At 38.6% G+C, this 13,931-nt stretch overlaps 1 protein-coding gene across 1 annotated transcript in view; it reads left to right on the forward strand.

The window, feature by feature from the left end:
• The window catches only part of cdh12b (cadherin 12b), a 154,822-nt gene that overhangs the window by 115,820 nt on the left and 25,071 nt on the right, over positions 1-13,931 (forward strand). Inside the window, exon 7 of the mRNA XM_072667018.1 lies at positions 11,037-11,290. Coding sequence (XP_072523119.1) covers positions 11,037-11,290 — 254 coding nt within the window. The remainder of the gene's footprint in view (positions 1-11,036; positions 11,291-13,931) is intronic.

Genomic DNA, 13,931 nt, shown 5'->3' on the forward strand with positions numbered 1-13,931 from the left:
ATATATATATAACTATATTCTGGTAATATAAGGTACATGGTGCCACAATATTTACTGATGGATTCAGAAAAGACTGAAACCAGTAATAAATTCATTACCTCACCTCCCCACACAAAATTAATGTCTTCTGAACAGGGCTTTAGTGGACAACCATCTAAGATGGCCATTTGAAATTATGTTAAGCAACTCCACAATGACTGCACTATAGTAAGCACGCTACTGTAACTCCCGCAGAGGTCAAATGATTCCACTCATGACAGGAAAGCCATGTAGAAGTTGATTTAGGGCTAGGTTTCACCGTGTGCACCCCACCGCAACACTTCCCTCCCAGTAAGAACAAATCACATCCTGGGGGACCTGTGGCCACAGACACAAACATGTGTATCGCTAAACTGCTGAAAGCTGCAGCCTTAGCTAGTGTGTACTGGACTGACATTCTCATACTCTATTTTAACAGTTGTTCATTTGCAATTCTATTACATTTTGACTGCATGACTTCTTGTTTGCTGCCATGCATTGTTTTGATGTGTTCACTGAGGAGGAATAGCTCAAGGGATACTTAGTGTAGCATGGCATTAAATTTTGATAAGTGACGCTTAACAATCCTAACACTAAAGAGGCCACATAAGACTTCTGCCTCAGACTCTAATAAAACATTCAGCATGGCTGCTCCGATGGCATGTCTTTAATCCTCCCAGAAGTTGTTTCAGATTATACCTCAGTTTGGTGTGATACATAAGCTAATGCTAGCACTGCCAGTACGCTGCTCTTTCACTTAGAGTTTCCTCATCCTTGTTTTTTAATCCCTTTTTTCATTCTTTCTATCTAGGGAAAAGGAGAAAGATGGAAGGGGGGAAAGAGGATAGCTGAAGTGCAGAGTTATTGTAATAGCACACTCAACACAAACAAATCCAGGGGTCATTAAAAATGCATCATCCTGTTTCAGCTTCCAAAAGAGGAAAGCACCAGGGAGAAACAGACAGGTCACCACAGTGTGAACAGTCTTCTTAATAAAACAGCAAAATAAAGCAAGAGGGACATAGGGAAAAGGCAAATAGTCATGCTTCAGCAATTACATGACAAAAGCAGTTCTCCACAGAGTTCAGAAGATGAACGTAACATGACAACACATGCAATGGTCCTGGTTATTACAGAGTATAGGCTGCAGGGTTAGATGCACACTCACTGAATGCTAATGAGCAAAACTCTGCCCTGATGTATGAGTTTCTCCTTAAAAATGGCATTCTTTATTTAAGGGTCAAAGCATGCTGGATTCATAAGATATGTAAAACCATGTGCTCATGAACACCTGCGCTCTCGCTCACAGTACTGCTGATCAAGGCAATGTGGTAAGCAATGCCAAGTCTGGATAAATATGTGAAGGTTGCTCTACACACACACACACACACTGGACCTTATTCATTAAGGTTTTGTAAAAACAAGGGTCAATTGGAGAGCCCATAAAGACCTATAAAAAAACTGACCCATGTCTGATGCACATCAAAATGAATCATCTTCCACATTAACACATCAGTTCAAATCAAATCAAATTAAAGTTTATTTGTCACATGCACAGCTGTCGTAAGCAGTACAACTAGCGGTTAAATGCTTTGACAACTGTCCGGACACATAGAAAATCAAGATGAAAAGTCAGAAGGGATAAAATATAAACTGAAACAATTTAATTAAACAAAATAATATTAAATATATAAAGAATACTACACACAAAGAATCTATATAAATGGACATTTAGGAATGCAAATATGCAAAGTACAAGATGAGGATGGGGGTATGGCTATTTTTAAATGATACACTCCAATGTCCCCTCAAAAATATATCATTTATATGAAGTACAGCCTGCTTCATGCAGGACTTTAGATAATGGCTAATGTAAGGAAAACATGCAGTTTATGAGCCAATAGCTGTCATCCTAGGCAGTATAGAGGGTATGGTGTCACATTCCCACTGGAACATGCCCACTTTAGTGAGGCTGAGTGGAAAAACATTCTGCGATATGGCTGCGTTTTATAAGAGGGAACCGGAGAATAATGATCAGCTCATGTTAAACGCAGCTGGACTGAAGAAAGATACATCCAAATTACCAAAGTGCCAACAGTATATGGAACATTCAGCTAAGCAGTAGTAAGTGTACATTCATATAAAGTGCTAGCCAGTTAGGGGAGCTGTACTAAAATGTACTTCAGCTAGACATGAGTTTGAGCATAATAATTAACAAAAAAGAGGCGATGTTAATGACAGCACTGGTAAATACTGGAAAACTCATGCAGTGGTTACTGATAACACTTTATCTGTAGGTTGAAATGATCTATTAGTGCCTGTATAAAGATTATAGCAAAAGTGAACCAAGGATAAATAGAAGAGGCGTCTTCTGAGGAGATGGTGTTTTCTGAGTCGTGGCTGCCCTCTGAAAAGAAAATAAAGTGCAGTTTGCTTACTATAGATCACAACTTTTAGAGAGACCCATAAAAAGAAGACAGCACAGCCTTCCCATATCTGCATTAATATCTGGTTAGAGGGTACTATTTCAGTTACATCCCTATCAGTGAAAGAGCCCACAGAATCAGGCATTCATCCAATTCAATCGATTTGTTTCTTAATCACTGTGTATTTCAGTAGCCCATGTTGGTGTGCAGATGACATAGCAACTGCTTAACAATAATAAAATGCAGGCTTTCTGCTCAGCCGCATACATGCTGTGAAAGTAGAAGACACTGCAATCGTGTTCTTCTGTACATCTGCACCCATGCAAGGACAATTCTTTGATTCAGGCTTTAGATGCACAATTCCCAAAGTAGCTGTTGACGGGATGAGCTGAGATCTTGTGAATTTCTTTGTTGGCACCCACACCAGTGCAAGGAGAGAGCACATTATCATATCAAAGAGGTAACTGGTGTGAAGTCCTGAATTTAAAGTGTGTCGCTTTGGTGACGTTTAAGGTCTCACGTACCTACATACACACACAAAAAAGTGGGTATTGGTATCTCTCTCACTTTCCAACACACACACACACCACACAGACACATACTTGCCTGAACTACTGACACCATTTTGAGGTCTTTGATGTCCATGGTGCAGATTAATACAAATACCTATGCAGTTCAAAGGAAGTCCTAGGCCAAGTAATGTAACACATTTAGTTGGGCACCTATTTAGTTACAGGCCTGCACAGTGTACATGGTGTACATGGTGAACATGGTATACATTTATTTTTTAACAGGAGGATATTCTGAAACAGGACAATGTAAAATGATTAAACAGTCAAGTACAATGTGATGATTAGTCGGCACTCCATGGAAATCAACTCAGATTTTTTTTTATGAATGCAATCCAAATTAATATTTCCCCATAACTCTGTTATCAGATTAACTAGTACAGTGGTTGCTCTTTGTGTGCAATTGTTGTGATGCTGTGCTGAGCTGCTAGTGAACAATGTGGGATGGAATGGGATGGATTGAGAACCTCCTACTGAGAAAACAGCCCATTTTTTTTCTCAAAAGACAGTCATGACACAATGAACAGACAGCACAACTGCAGTCATTTTCTCATCTAAAGATTGTGCACAAACGGCACGGTAAGGAATAGCATTTTTTTTTAAAGGATGTCTCGATGGAAGTTTTTTTTACCCCTTGATCTGATCCCAGTCGCTTAATGCTGACTATTGAACAATACCAATCCAATTTGATCTTTTTGTTTCTATAAATAATACAGCAACTCAACTTAGATACAGTGTGCCAATACACCCTAGTAAACACCAGTAAGATCAAGTATTTTAGTTACAGTTTCTATAATCAGACTAAATTCAAAACTGATTCACTTCATTACTCTGTAGTCTTTAATATCTTACTGACCTACCTGATCATCCAGTTCCCAGTTTCTTTACAACTCTGCAGTCTAATTACTTATTGTGTGTGCATTACCGTCCTCTTCTGCTATTGAAATGTGCAAAATGTGCACAATATGGGAATGAAGAGTTAGAATTAGAAACTAACTTTAGCTTTTGCTTTGGCTGCTAACTGGTAACGTCACTGCACTTACAGATAACATATAACAAGTTCTGTTTTGTTTCGCTCACAAAAATAATGTCACAAACAAACAATGTCACAAATTAACTCTTAAATGAAATGTCTAGGGTTGTTTTCCCAAAAATTAGAAGTTTTGTCTGCAGCAGCTGGGCTCATGTCTATTAATGGCACCTAGATGACGCCAGATGGCTCTTTGCTACAGCTAATCCAAGAAGAATGGAACCTTAAAATCCATGATCAGATTCATTAAAAATGCCTGGATCAGCCCCTGATTCTGAGTCACATTAAAAAATATCCCAGCATATTTACTGCTCAGGTTAAAAATGCATAGTTTAACTGAGGGACCACCTAATCAGACAAACCATTCTGGCTAATGTTAACAGGGGCTAAACACATTTTTATTGTAATTGTCACATATTTTGTTCATCTTTGTGATTATTTGTAGATGCATCACAGAGTGCCTTCATTACCATGTTATGTCTCTGACAATCCACAACTCTAACACAGAGATTTGAAAGAATACAAAAGGTGGCACAAAAGTAAGGGGTGAATAGACCATTATGAAGTAATCATGTGGTGTGAAAGATGTTCACTAAAAATAATTATGTCCAGCTGAGGGGGATGCTGCATTTGTTGTGGAAGTAATAGGTTTATAATAAACTGAAGGCAACATTAGTTGGAAAAAATGCAAAGGATATTACTTTTATAGATTCCATTAATGAGACTTGAGTTTATCTTATTATTCATATTGGGCAGGACACATTATAGTAGTAGCAGTAAAGAGAGCGGTAAAAATGCACATTGCACAGGTTTTTACAATAAGCTAAACAAGTCCATTGTAAACTAAACATTCATTGTCCAGATGCCTCCCCCCTCATTAGCTCAAAAGTCATTTTCATTAGCCCAGTATCATCCCATCCTTGTTTTTCTCTCCTTCCATCTCTCTCTCTCTTTCTGCAAAGTAATTAACTGAGGATATTGCTATGATGTGGGCAGTAGCACATGCTAAAAGGGCAATGGCGCTCTTGACATTCTTCCTTGGCTAACCCTCACAACCCTCAATAATCCAACAGATTCCTCTGACATTTAATCACCATTCATGTCTACTGGGGATAGTTGACAGAAGCAAAATGGAAGACCCCCCAAACACAACCACAACATGTCTAGTTCTCCATTTTAGCTTTTACTTAACCCTAACAACCCCTTCCTAACACCTGTACTGAAAAATGTTTTCACTTATTGGAATGTCATATGTCTGATGACTGAGCAAATTCTTTATTCTGCAATGTCATGTTTCCTATTAGTCACTTGTTTTTGTGTTAGTTGTCAATGCTCATCTTAAAACCAATATTTTCTCTACATCCCTCTTTCCCCTTAAGAGCTATATGTCACTGCTGCATTATCTGTTGGATAAGTCAGTGTTGTGTTGTTCTTCTGTTATGGATTTGTTAACAAGTTAAAATTGAAGTTGAAGTTGAAATTGGGTTTGAATTCTTACTTGGGGGTATTTTCACACAGTAATCAGAAAAGAGAAGTGGGTGTAGTGCATGCTACCACTGCAGACAATTTCAATCCAATTTCCAATCGTTAACACTGATTGTTGACCCTGTGTGCTCATTTTCTGCCATATTGGCTGCACAGGAATGATATGTGACACTAAAAATTACATCTGATCTGAGCATTCTGATGCATCATCAGAACATTTCCAGATGTTAAAAATCCGGATTATAACATACATTTTCAATTCCACAAAGACTAACTAAATGGTTAGTTCTCAGGAATGCTAAAGCAGAGATCATGTCTTACAGTACCGTATAACTGCAGTATGAATAAGTTAAGGGATACTGCTGTGTGCTCTATGAAATCCCATAAGCAGTGAAAAGGTGACAGAAAGTTCAGAAACTAAACCTCAGTCCTAGGAGGAAACTTTCTGGTGCAGTCTGGTGCAGCCCTGAGACTAAAAATTCAACAACTATTCAAATGAACTTGTTATGAATTTATATTCAAAAAGATTTTTTAATCCCTACATCTATTATAAACAAGTCCAGTCTACATTTACGTTTACATGACATTTAAGGCATTTTGCAGACACTCTTATCCAGAGCAAGTGCGTCACTCAAAATATCCTTAGTTAGTTTGTATTGACTAGGATCCAACAGATACCTTTAAGCTTAGATGCTACTAAATACAAAAGGATACCACAGCACTCAACATACACTCACTCTGCTACAACCGTTGTTTATCATTTGTGCTCCACTGGCCTAGATTTTTGGACTCAAAAATTGCCGCATGCTACTACCGATGATTGTGGAAACCTTGGACAGCCAAACATTCTTAAAATAGAAAGTACCTATACTACGCCTCTGCTGGCTGGTTGCAGTATAATGTACTGGCCCATAAAATACTGGCCCATATCTTCCAGAATTCCCCCAGAAATGAGTATCTAAAATGTTATTCTACTATATTGTAAGAACAGCTTCTTACACTTAGGTTACACTTAGAAATTAAGTGATTGACAGCGTTTGCTGGACTGCAGGACTTGCTTCACGTAATTTTTGTTCATAACATGGAGTAGCTGAGTTGTAGTGGAACTTACATGAACTGCTCTTTTACTGATGAAATATTACACTTACTTCAATTCTGTTGAATGGAAGAGAATGGAACCGCAGCATCCATGCTGTTTACAGTCATTGGCTTCTACGAATGATAAACAAACTGACTATTGGTCGGGTTGAGAGCAAATACAGCCCTAATTAGCAAATGAGGAGTGTTTTTTGTCCCACCTCAGCATGGAGGAGGGTGATGCTGTACCTCTCTCAGGTCTGTTGCTGTGCCCTTGGGATAAAATCTCCAAGAACACCCCTGTGTGCTGCTCACTGGAGTGATAATGACTATTTTCACACATTCCACCATGACATCACTGCCAATGGGATTTAGCAAAAAAAAAGAACATGAGTTAAAAATAAACAGCAAAAAATCTATATTAAACAGAAACTCCATTAAAAAAGCAGAATGAGAGTGAAAATAATAGCAGTCTTAGATATATGTGGGAATAAAAATCCTTGTAAGTGTTAAATGGGCCATTTCTAAACCACCCAGATTGAGTCACAATGCAGGGCAGCCAATCAGAACAGAAGTTGCATATAATCAGTCTTAAAGACACAGTAGCAAAAACCCTAGTTCTTCTAAAAGTGAAGAGGTGGTGGAAACATAATCATGTAAAAATTTACATAAACTGAAAATGTACACACTAAGAAAAAAACACAAAATAAATGTAAAGGCAAATGTAAGTTAAGGACAGTTTAAGTAATCAAGCAAAGCAAGAGAGAAAAAGAAAGATAGCGAGATAGTTAAATGACTGCAACAGAAGAATGTAGATGAAATATTTTATCAATCCATGGACCACATTCTCTGTCCTAATGCAGGAACTGCCAGGTGCCCCCTCAACTCCATGATGGTTTTATACCAACTATGGTCTTAGGATTGGGCTGAGATTGGCTTCTTATTACAGTTCTCATAGAATGTTCTTATTGAGTTATTCTCATTATTCTTTGATTTATAAATAGTAAATATGTGACAGACTGACACAAAAAACTTTCGATAGTGGGCTGGGTGTATGTAAAACTGTTGCGCAATATTTTTATGGTTTTGCAAATGTCCTGTTGTACCGCCATGTTTACATTATGCTGGATTGTCTTTGCAAAGAGGACACAACAGGGTTGGAAGTTCATGGTATGTTACTTCAACTGTACTGAACTGCCATTGTTCAACGGTACCAGAAAAAAAGCTTGTTTTAAGCCTTTTTTACCAATATCTATTGCAACTGTTTTCTATATCATGTGCCATAATAAAGAATGTCTTGTTCTAATCCTGAAACTTTTAAACGGTTTATCTGAAATCAAAACAAAATTGTCCCTGGTTGCAGAAATAAGAAATCTTTTGGCGTACAAATCAGATCCTGACCCTTGGCAATTCTCCAGAGTGGGTCAGTTCTTTTGACCATGTGGAGCCAGGGGAACTTTTGATGTCCAAGGTCACTTAGAGAATATGGATTTTCTCAACATCAATTTCTCTGAACCTGCTTTGGCTTGTAACAGAAGTCTTTGGGAAATCCCCCATCAACTCCCACACAGCTTGAAGAAAGATAGAGACACACACACAATAAGCTGTCCATCTTTTCCAGTAAATCCTAAAGCTGGTACTTGTGGTTTAAAAAATAGAAATACAAAATAGTGACATTTCATGTATATTTAGTTAACTAAATATATAAAAAATAAAAAAATGTTATGTGCATGCCTGGCTTTCCATTTAAAACACGTCAGGTTTCAAGTATAAAGCTTCTATATGCAGTAGAAGTGATAAAGTCTGCATCTAAGCACAAAACACCATAATCCAGATTTTCCTGTCGAAGTCCAGTCATCATACCACTAAATTATTGATGTGCTCCTACACAGGGACTAACTAGCTATCAATAAGTGGAGGAGGTTTGCCATTGAGAATAATTCTGGTATGGAACTTGAGCAAGAAAAATGGAAGGTGAGACAGGATAATATTTTTGCTATTGCTCTTAAAATGTTAGGTAGCTAACAATACTGAAGCATTCTCTTAGCAAGCAACATCCATTGTTTTCCATCAAGCAAAATAACTAACATTACAATACTAACATTAGCTGGTTAAAGCACAAAGCAGTGGCAAGAACTTAAGTAAAACTGGATATTAAGAGTCATGGCAGCAATATATTTACATTTATGGCATTTAGCTGATGCTCTTATCCAATGTAGTGTTAGGAGTCTTGCCCAAGGACTCTTGTTAGTGTAGCGCAGCATAGTCACCCAATCGAACCTCAACGAATACTGCCCCAAGCACATTCTGTAGTGCATTGCAGTTACAAATTGCCAACACACTGACACTGAAATTCCATTTTTATAGTCTACATTTCTGATTATGCCGACTAACTGTTTTTTTTTTTTGCTGTAAGGTGTATCTATTGCTTCACAGGTGTTAAGGTCTAAGGTCAGCATGCCCTCTGCAGAGCATCTAAAAGATAACATTGTAATATTACACTTATCTATCGGACAAACTGGGAATCCAAAGGAAAATTCACTTTGCTTCTGCTGCTGTAAGCTCAATGAAGGCAGTCTGAGACCTACTTGGTTTGGGAGAAGGGGGCGGATCTAATTAGCTGACTCTGGGTGCAAACTTGTTTTGGCTTTATTTATGTTGAATGGAATGTTGTTACATGTTGTAACACAGCACCTTTTTGGTTTTAAAACATCAGTTATGTCTAATCAGTATCAGCTGATACTCTGCATAAGGTGCAGAGAATATATTGCACAAAAATTTTAGAATATTCCCACTAAGTAACATTACTACATACTGCATATTACATTGTTTATAATGGGAGTGTTTAGGTTTGTTGTTGCCGCTTGCCTGCGTTGCTTATTATTAGAACACAGTGTTATTCATTATTATTATTTTTTTTTTTTGGATGCTTATTACCAGTGGCTATTACCCGTGGCTCATTACTCTTGGCTATTAGCTTTTTAATAGCTTCCTCACCGTTGCTAGGTTACAGGCAAGTAAGGTGGACTTCCGCTTACAGAGATGCATTCGAAGTGTTGTTATCGTGAGATATTGGTATGCATAGAATGCCTCTCTCTGCTATATATACACTATATTTCCAAATGTTTGTGGACACCCCTTCTAATGAATGCATTCAGCTACTTTAAGTTGCACCCATTGCTGACACAGATGTACAAATGCACACCCACACAGCTTGTCTTGTTTCCTTTAAAGAAGTGCTGCCAGTAGAATAGGACTCTCTGGAGCAGATAAACATGAATCTACTGCCCCATGCCTAATGCCAAGAGTAGGCTAGAGAGATATAAAGTCATTCAGCATTGAGCTGTGGAGGAGTGGAACTGTGTTCTCTGAAACGATGCTGCTCCATCTTTTGTAATGAGTTGGGGAGTTTGGGATGAGATGGGGTGGTAATCATTCTACATCCTGACAGCACTAACACTCTTGTCACTGAATTTAGTTAAATCCTCACATCAATGCTCCAAAATCTAGTGGAAAGCCTTTCCTAGACAGTAGAGACAGTGGAGACAGACAATAAAAGCAGGATAAACTCCTTTTTTAAGATCCTTCATTATGAAAGAAACAATGAATGAACAGGTGACCCAATACTTAAATCCAGAGTGTATATTAATGTATTGAATATCAATGAATTAAATGTTTGTCAGTTTAAATGACTACATACAATTCCACTTGTTACTCTGTTGTTGCTGTATAGTTTATGTCTATATTGACAGTGCACAGAGCACAGAGTCTCTTATTTACACTTTCTGTTCACTCACTCACTGTTTTTAGTGACAGGGAAATCTGGTAAAAACACCAATCAATGTTTGACATCTTCAGACAAGCTGGTATGTGATGGGAAGGAGGGTTAGTGGAGCAAGACTAAAATCATCTTCACTGCCACGCACACACACACACACACACACACACACACACACACACACACACACACACACACACACACACACTTCACAGCTGTAACAGTGAAGACAGACTCTCTTTGTCTGTAGCTGTGCTGGGAATGCAGGTGTAATTGACCAGCTTGAATGTTATAAATGTCACTTGCAAGAACATGAAACAAGTGTAGGAATGAAGCATTTGAGAGGAATGCTTGTATGATAAGTCTGAGAGTATTTGTCAGAAACACAAACAGAAAGACAGACACACAAGAAGGAACTTGAGAGGCCTCTGAGACAAGCCTCCAAATTCAAGACTCTAAGAGGTGCTGTCAAATAAAGGAAGCTTTCAGAAAGTCAAACATACTCTGTCATGTCCATTTGGATTTCTGCAGTTGCATACAAGAGTTTCTTGAAGAAACCAGAAGCTCTCTGTGCCCTCTCACCCATTTAGCAGTGCAAAAAATACTCCCCTCTTATTCCTTTTACTTTTATTTTTCTGTTTCCTCCTTGGCAGCCTTTGGACTACGAGACAAGAAAGGCCTACACATTTAAAGTGGAAGCATCAAATGCACACTTAGACCCTCGATTTCACAGTTTCGGTCCATTTAAAGATACAGCAACAGTCAAGATTAACATTCTGGATGTGGATGAGCCGCCTGTGTTCAGTAAACCATCTTACACAATGGATATTCATGAGGACACACAGCTGGGCACCACTATTGGAGCAGTGACCGCCCAGGATTTGGACGCAGGAAGCAGCCCCGTCAGGTATGTATTTCGAAAAACACCCCAAACACACACACACACACACACACACACACACACACACAAATGTATACAGTACAGTAAATGGTTTCAAATGCCTTGTTTCTATATAAAGTGCTCTGCACTGTGCTATAACTCTGTTCATATACACACTGTATATACTGACAAGAACTGACTGCATCAAAGTAGTAGGCTCACTCTGTCTTGTTGACATCCTTGTCACACACACATACACACACCTCACTATCAAGTCAAAGCTCCAAGGCAAGATTTGCTGCCTTTGTACCTTTGTACTAAATTCAGTAAGTGTATCACACAAGTTTGTCATTATTCATTCTAGCTCCATATTCATTTACCTCAGACCACCTCATATAGTGTGTGTATATATTCATATATTGTATATGTATATATATATATATATATATATATATATATTTATACAATAATTGTCAACAGTTTGGACATACCTGGTTGAAGGTGTGCTGGTCATCGATCATCATCTTTTGATGATAGGGTGACCATATTTTTGTATAAGACAACACTGGGGACACATAGTTAGGATGACGTGGCTGACGCAGACTGAGGCCCACCTCTCCTGAGAATACGAATAGTAGAGTGGTCACCTTATTGACTTGTTTCGTAGTGTCTAAACTTAGAGGTATCTTTGAATTATTAGTCTATTCAAACTAGCTGAGGTTATCCTTTTGTAAGTTGCTCTGGATAAGAGCGTCTGCTAAATGCCTTAAATGTTTCCTTGAAACCCCATAGCCAAGACATTCTAACTACAGTGGATACCCATGTATCTGCAGTGTCCTCCTCTCTTTTCCCAATATACATACTGAATAAGAACAGAGCACTTGTGAACCAACGACAGGATCAAGGCTCATTGAGGTATGTTGGGATATATATGTTCCCCTCTGGACTAACATCTGTTTCGCTCTATTTCTCGTACACATTTTTGAGCAATGTGCAATAATGCACATACACCGTTCAGCCATATCATTAATATCACTGAGAGGTGAAGTGAAAAACATTTCTTTCAAGAAGAAAAACATCTTTGGTGAAGGCACCTCAGGTAGCCTAGGTCTTGTAACAACAAAGCGGCACCAACCTGGAGGTAGAGGAAGGGAGAGGAGGAAGGGAAAGACGAGACATTGGCATCTGAAAGTAGCAGAGCGAGCGCGCAAAAGTCCCTCTGGAGTCCAAGGGCATTCATGATCTTCTTAAAGTCTTGTGTGTCTTATGGTCAGTTTCAAACAAAACCATAGATAGACTCATGAATCCACCAGTTAGACACGGCAAGAGGCAGAAAACAGGTTTCTGAGTGTCAATTGGTCAGTTTTACACAAAACAGCAATTGCATCATAGATATGCTAATCCACCAGTTAGATCTGACGAGGGGCAGATCTCGACTCGTTTTCACAATGATCTGGCAATGAGATGCAATTGAAAAAGTGGGCTCTCGTTTAAAACCATAATTCTGTGCTATATTATTGCAAAAATATTAATAGAAACATTGAGAAACATAGCATTTGATGCATCAGCACGTTCGTAGACTCCAGCAGGTTAAAGACTGGTGGAAGCTGATGATTGCTTAGTAAATTAAGTGATGTAGCATTAGAATCCCCTGTTAGAACTGCCAAGGAGTGGGATATATTAGGCAGCAAGTAAACAGTCAGTTCATGTTGACAAGAACCAGATTGTAGTGGATAGATGACTGGGTCAGAGCATCTCTGAAACATCAAGCAGATATTTGGATGTCTTTCTGAAATGTTGTGGTCAGTAACTATCAAAAGAAATGAAAAAGAAAGCTCAACCGGTGAACCAGCGATCAGGTCATAGGTGCATTGATGTTCACGGAGGCCCCACCTAACAATTACAGGACTTAATCTGCTTGTAACATCTTAGTGCCAGATATCACAGGAGACTTTCATAGGCCTCAAATGGTCAGATTAGTTGTGGCTGCACTAGGGGAACCTACTCAATATCAGTTGAGTGTTATTAAAGTTATGGCTGACCAGTGTACACACACTTAGAAACTACTAGTAATGCCCAAAGGTATTGGAGTCAAACCAGTTTAGAAAGATGTCTGCTTTAAGACATTTGGGCTTTGGAAAATATATTTAAATTAGTAATTGGATGACATGCTAATTGCACGAGCAGAATGTTGTTGACAATCAGTACCAGCACAAACAATTCCCATATCAGTGCAGTCTCAGAAAACATGTCTTCACAATAGTCTGTACTGTTTAAAAATGGTTTTCTTTGCCAACCACAATGGAAGTCATTTAGGGATGACTACAATGGATGCGCTACTTTGATGCCCTAACACTGCTCAAAACCCGTCCTGCACGAGTTGCTTTGTCTCACTATAAATTTTTAATTTAATATAAAAGCACCAAAGGAACACAGAGAGGATATGGGCATGGAAACATATTGTGAAATCCTGTTGTGTTGTTTTATTTTATCAGTGCTTCATCCCATTGAATTATTTAGACATGCTACAGTTGGCATTCTTCTCTGGAAATGTGGTTACTCACCACAAGACAATGGTCCCACATGAGCCCCCATGCATAGAGAACAAAGCTTTTAAAGTAATGCTGGAGACCACTCGCCCACCACATGCCGCAACAAAAAGAAAAAC

This window comes from Salminus brasiliensis, chromosome 22 (assembly GCF_030463535.1).
Source record: "Salminus brasiliensis chromosome 22, fSalBra1.hap2, whole genome shotgun sequence".
In the NCBI taxonomy this organism is placed as follows: Eukaryota; Metazoa; Chordata; class Actinopteri; order Characiformes; family Bryconidae; genus Salminus; species Salminus brasiliensis.